General features: G+C 39.1%; 1 protein-coding gene across 1 annotated transcript in view; it reads right to left on the bottom strand.

Annotated features, from left to right (window-relative positions):
• Positions 1–6,697, bottom strand: part of ANXA3 (annexin A3) — a 72,530-nt gene that overhangs the window by 1,880 nt on the left and 63,953 nt on the right. The window contains exon 11 of the mRNA XM_011966240.1: positions 4,447–4,569. Coding sequence (XP_011821630.1) covers positions 4,447–4,569 — 123 coding nt within the window. The remainder of the gene's footprint in view (positions 1–4,446; positions 4,570–6,697) is intronic.

Raw genomic sequence — 6,697 nt, 5'->3', positions numbered from 1 at the left:
TATATTTCATACCACTAATGACTTACTTGACCTCTCCACATATCTTACAGGGCTCAAAGACATCTCAAACTCAACACATGTAAAGCCAAACTCATAAACTTCCCCCAACTCCCCAAAAAGAAAAGTAAAAAAACCCCTAAAACCTGATCCTCTTGCAAGGAATGGCCCCACTATCTGTTTTCCAAGTTAGGAACTCGAGTGTCATCCTTGCTACCTTCCTTTCCTCACACCAAGATATTATACCAAGTCCCTTAAGTTTTAGCTCCTAAATATCCTTTGAGCCCTTCTTATTCTCCAGAATAAGAAGATCTCACAGGGATCTTTTCATGATCCTGATACTAACTCTTCAAGAGCTCATGCCCAGAACTCTTCAATGGCTTCCCCTTACTCTTAAGCTAAAGCCAAAATTCCTTAAACATTGCCAAAAAGATCGTGCATGATCTGGCCCCTACATCCTCATTTTTCATTATGCTTCCTCCACCATGAGGCCTTTCTATTTGTCATTTCTTTTATTAGAGTGTTCTATTGGCTCCCTTACCTCCATAACTTTTGCCTTATTAATATCTACTTATTTTCCAGATCTGAATCATGACTTTCTCATAGAAGCCTTTCCTGTAAAAGTCCTCCTATTATAGGATCTTTTAGCACAATGTCGCTTTCCTTTACATTAAACATAGTTGTAATTCCATAAGGGCAGAAAATGTCTTCCTCCACCCCATCCCTTTGCTTATAATTATAACCCTGAGCCTAGCACATAATATGCATTTGATAAATATTTTTAATTGAATGAATGAATTTGCTGATTTCAAAGCTCTCTTTCAACTGAACTCATCTTGCTACTTGGATTTTATTTCTCAATATTCCCCAAGGTGGACCCTCTAATCAAACAAGTGCCTTATTACTTCTTTCCCTCTTGCCTCTTCCCATACCTGTTTCTAGAGCATTTACCTTTAAGACCCTATTGACCTGGGGTCTTAAAGGTAAATGCTCCAGCAGAGTACCTGGCCCATAGGAGACACTCAACACATGCTTGTTCACCTGAAAGGCAGGCTCAAGACCCATTTCTCTAACCCCAAACGTCTTTTCTTCTCAATTCCGATATTACTAGCTCTGTACTCAACAGTCTAGTATCTAATTGTATGTTGTTTCAATTATTATCTTCCAATTGTTTCTTTATAGCTACCTCAGGTCTCCACATAGATTATGAGTTGATTGTGAGTGGCTACTATATTTTCCCACAAACAACTTGGAATTGTGCTATTTATTAAGTAAACACAGAATCTGTCCACCAAGGAAAACTACCAGAAAACATAATTTCATCTAAATTTTCCATAACATCTTCTTAACAAGTAATAAGAGGTACACACTGGTTTTCACCTCTGTTCTTCCTTGTCTTCTCCTTTCCACCAGTCACCCCCTGAGAAAGGTGTCAATGGACAAAGAAATGTCTAAACAATGGGTAGAAGGAAGAAGACAGGCAGGATTATAGGCTGAGATAATATGCAAAATGGAACTCTACCCCCTGAATTTCAAAAACAACCATCTAAAAAGATTCTGTTCATCAATAGCAAAACTATAATGAGATTACTTAATAATATATGTTAGGTAGTAGAAATAAAGAAATCTTATATTATTTCAAATTGCAAACTGAAGTTTTCAGTGATGGATTTTTCTTTTCTATCAATTACAAATAGCTTAAATGTTTTCTAATACAATAAGCCTCAATTACCCAGACCATTGGGGAATGGAAAGCCACTGGTTAATTTAATTTTCTGCTTTGCTGAGGGTGAACTGAAAGCCCTCTTTATGTCTCAACCTTGTTACTGACAATCTTTAGAAAATGTGTGAGTCTATTTTTCTGCCTTAGTAGCTACAATATGGTTAACGTTATTGAATCTTTCTCTGATGATTGAAACTATTGTGATGTGTCAGGACTGATTCAAATAGAATTGAGTGTGAGCAGTTGATGCAATTTGTGCTAAGCCCCAGGCACAGTCTGAGAACTGCCTTTTTAAGTAAGTTCCTGATTTCAACTTATTCATGCATCTCAGCATCTCTTTCTGTAAAAGTTTAGTGCAAAAACAAAAACTCTGATTAAAAAGAGAAAGATTTTAGTGAATGAATCTAGTTAACTGATTGATGTTCATTCATTCATTCATTCATTCATTCATTCATTCATAAGCCATTTGTAAAGTCAGAGGCAGGAACCTTCCCAAGATAGCTGCAGAAAGACCCAGGTTAATATTTATGCCTGGTCAAGGGTGGCTATTGCGGGTAGGGCCATAGTGAAGGTTGGACCAAAGACTCCAGCTGCTGGCAGTGACACTGGAATGTGGTCTAAGCCAGGTGTCCCCAGGGGCCATCACTGGGTGCAAGCTCCCTCACAGAGGTAGGGCTCCAGCCTTGTAGGGGCTTGAGAGAGGGTGCTGCTGGGAGCTACCCAGGATGTCCATGGTGCATAATGATCCACAGCTTAGGGTATCTAATCAGCATAGACTCCATTCCCAGTTTTGGACCCTCAGTGCTCAGAGCAAACACTCTCTGCTTGGCTGCTGCTTCCCTCTTCATCCTGGATCACCTTCTAGGACCCACTCTCAGCTTAGACCTTGGAGAGTCCACCTGGGTCCAACACTCTCTAGTGCTGATTTCCCCAAGACATTCAAGGGTAGATGGAGCAGCAAAGAGATGGAGAGGTCTGCATAGTCTGCAAGTCCTCTGTGAAGACAGCCCTAACCCTATCTTTTCCCCTGGTCAGTGTGGCCTTGGAGGCAAGGACTGTGGATTGCTCCACTCACCAATCTCAGCTTACACTTTGTTCCAGGGAACCAGCTTGGACTAACACTCTCTATCACTCATTTACTAGAGACTTTCATAGGTGGTCTGGAGCACGGAGGTAGAAAAGTAAATCAATGGAAGGCTGCTGAGCAGGTGCGGGGCTAGCTCCTTAGTTCACCACTAACTAGTTGCCATCTTCCTGTTGGGACTATGACTTTTGAACCATGAGCTTAAGGTACAGAAGCCTCTTGTACAATTTGTCAGCCTTACTGCCTTATTAATTCAAATAATTTGTAACTTATTTGAAGTTTCTATGTATAATATATCAACTGAGATCTGAAAACAACGAAAATGGTTTTCATGCTTTAAAACAGAAAGGAAGGAGCCCATTTTAGGAAGATGCTTATCCAGAATGAAAGAAACAGAAGGGATTAGATTTTTTAAAAAATAAAAAAAACTGTAAAAATTGATAAATTTAATTAAACCAGATGTGCACCCTCTGCTTGGAAAAAAATACATTCGGCCAAGTCAAAGGACAAAGAACGGACTGGGAAATATGACCAGACAAAAGGTTAGTCTACCTTATGTGTAAAAGGTCTTAGAAACTGACCAAAAAGAACAAAAACCCAAAAGAATGTGGACAAAGAATGTAAAAAGACAGATCACAGAAAGAGAAATACAAATGTTATTTAAAACATGAAAATATACTCAGTCTCACTTATACTAAGAAAAATGTATATTACAACTACACTGAGATACAATTCCTCACCTATCAGACTATGAAAACCCAAAAGTTGATCTATAGTCCCAGCTACTTGGATGCTAAGGCAGGAGGATTGCTTGAGCCCAGGAGTTCTAGGCTACAATGTATTATGATCACACCTGTGAACAGCCACTGCACTTCAGCCTGGGCAACAGAGCAAGACCCCATCTCTAAAAAATGTTTTAAAAACCCAAAAGTTTGAAAATACCCTCTGTGCCAAGGCTATGGAGAAAGAAAGACTCATACATTCCCCATGGAATTGCAAAATGGAATTCGATTGGTAATATTTGTCAAAATTTTAAATGCATTTACATCTGTCTAAGCAATCCTACTTCTGAGAATTCATAAAGATACATTCGTACCTGAGGAAGTGGTGTATGCATTATACAACATTGTTTGTAATAGCAATAAACTGGAAGCCTGTTTGCTATGGTGAGTACAAATACACAAACAATGGAATGATATACAGCTATTAAATAAAATGAGAAAGTTTCCTATATACTGAAATGAGAAGCACTCTAAGCTGCAGAACCATGCTGTCTCATGTAAAACAGAGAGGAAATTTTAAATACATATTTTTCTTTACTTACATTATCATAAAGACTGAAATAAATACATACGGTACAATATAAAAACAGGTAAACAATTTGCATATGTAATTCACAGAAGAAGAAAAATTAGTGGCTAGTACACCCAAAAAAATATTGAGTGTCTATTATATGCCTGGGATTTTAGAGCTGAAAATAAGGGACACTGCAGCTACTGTTTTAAGCTCAGACAACACATGTATGCATTGACAAGGAGAGAGAAATCTAAGTCATATATCTTTATATTTTAAGGAATATAAGAGTAAGGAGATGGGTAGAGAAGGGCAAAATATGTTTTGCTATTTTTAAAAGTAGACTTACTTTAATTGCTGAATACAGGGAATAGCCATAATGCTTCTTGAACTCTATTCGAATGTCCAAAAGGTCAATTTCTGATCTGGACACCATTATTCGGTTCAGAGTAAACTCATCAGTTCCAGCACCCTGTTAAGAAATGCAGGTGTTCACAATACAAATGTCATTGGTCACAAAGCAACATGGAGATTTATATTTATAAGAATCAGATAATGGTGTGCAAAATATTCAACTACAGTGATTCTTATTCATTTATTATCAAACTCATCATTCATTATTCAAGAAATATTTGTTGAGCACCTACTCTGTGCCAGCATCATGCTAAATGCTGCAAAACAGAGATAAGATACCCATGTTAAGCTTCCAGTTTTGTAGAGAATACAGGCAAGAAAGTAAGCCATTGTACAACAGTCTGACATGTTGAAAATATTGGGTACCATGGGAGCATACTTCAGGGGGGCCTAAGAAACATTAGGGATTAGGATAAGTCTGAGAAAGTGACATTTAAGCAAGGACTAAACAGTCAACAAGGGGAAGGAGTAGGTTCATGCAGGGAGGATAGAAAGGTCCTGTAGAGGAAATAGCAGGTGTGAAGGTTTAGGGCAAGAAAGAATGCCACGTTCAAGGATACATAAGTAACAAATAGGGATAACAAGAAAAGTGTCTGGAAAGGCCAGACCTTGTTAACCATGAAATGAAATTCTGACTTTATCCTAAGTGTGGAGAGCTACTGTAATATTTTAAACATCAGAATGTTGAGATCAGATCAAATTCGTGGTTTCAGAAAATCACTTTGACTGCAGCATGAGAAACAGATCGCAAGGTAGGAGTAGGGTGAAGATAAGGGAGTAAGACTGAGGCTTTGAGACTCATCTTGAGGAGACTGAGTAATTAAGGAAAGAGATGACTGTGGCCATCCCTAGAATAAAGGCAGTAGGGATGGAGAAAATGGGAAGATTTGAGAGTTGCTTATGTAAATGGATTGACAAAATATAATGAGGTATCACTACAGGATAATGAAAAAGAGAGATAGCGTAAAATTTCTAGCTGAGCAGTTAGGTGGATTTTGACCTAATGATGGCCAACATACTAAATGATATTCCATTCATCTATGTCCAGCAAATGCTTATGAGCATCGACTATAGCCAGGCATTATTCCATGTGCTGTGCATATGGTGGTGAACAGAACAGATTATATCTCTGTCTGCATGGACCTTATGTTCTAGTAGATGGAGACAGACAGTAAAGCAAATTAACTATTGCTTAAGTAAATAGTGATCAGAAATATGAAGAAAATAAAGCTGGAAGTGGCGTGGAGAGTGACTGAAAGGGAACCAACTGGCCTGGTATAGTTAGGGGAGACCTCTCTCAGGAGGACAGCTGAGACCTGAAAGATGAGAAGGAGTCAGCTAGAGAAAGATCTAGAGAAGGAGCATTCCAGAGAAGGAATGGATGCAAAGACTGTGATGTGAGAATAGACTTGCCACAGTTGAGGAATGGAAAGAAGCCTGGGGTGGCTGAGGCATAGTCAACAAGGCTGGGGAGTAATGGTATGACTTCAGAGAGTTGCGCAAATTCCTGTTGGGGCCATTCTCTGGGATGACTGAACAGGGGAAGGGGACCAGATCTGGGGCTGGGTGACTTGAGGGAAAGGATGTGTTCACTTGGGATATAACTTTGAAGGTATATAACTTCTGCGGGACTGCAGAAAATGGCCAGTAAAGAGATCGAGGTAAGCATCTTCTGTGCACAAGGCCCTGGCCTAGGGTCTGAGGATAAACAAGAGCCTGTACTCATGGAGCTCATCATCTGGCAGTAAAGACAGACAAGCAAACACAGGGTTACGGCATCATTAAAGGCCACCCACTCAGCTGGGTTTATTTTAAGTAAGGCAGCTTGAGAGGCCACAGGATCTACTGGGTCTCAAGTTTGAGGTTTGGCATTCTAAAACAAGTTTTAGTGCCTGCACTTACTGTGAAGTGGCGAAAATAATGTGGTCAATACTTTTCTGTATCTATCTCTATATGGATTAGAATACTATTAACCTATGAGACAAATTAGTAGACAAATTAGCTACTGTAGAAAACTAATCTAAGTGGAAAAGAAATATGACATTCTATCAACATTAAGTCATATTTTTACCTTCTCATTTTCTTTTTTTTCTTGTTCTTTTTTTTTTGAGACAGAGTCTCACTCTGTCACCCAGGCTGGAGTGCAGTGGCACAATCTCAGCTCACTGCAACCTCTGCCTCCTGGG

This window comes from Mandrillus leucophaeus, unplaced genomic scaffold, assembly GCF_000951045.1.
Source record: "Mandrillus leucophaeus isolate KB7577 unplaced genomic scaffold, Mleu.le_1.0 Scaffold75, whole genome shotgun sequence".
Classification (NCBI taxonomy): Eukaryota; Metazoa; Chordata; class Mammalia; order Primates; family Cercopithecidae; genus Mandrillus; species Mandrillus leucophaeus.
Note: the sequence above shows the minus strand (reverse complement) of the source record. Positions and strands in the feature narration are given on the sequence as shown.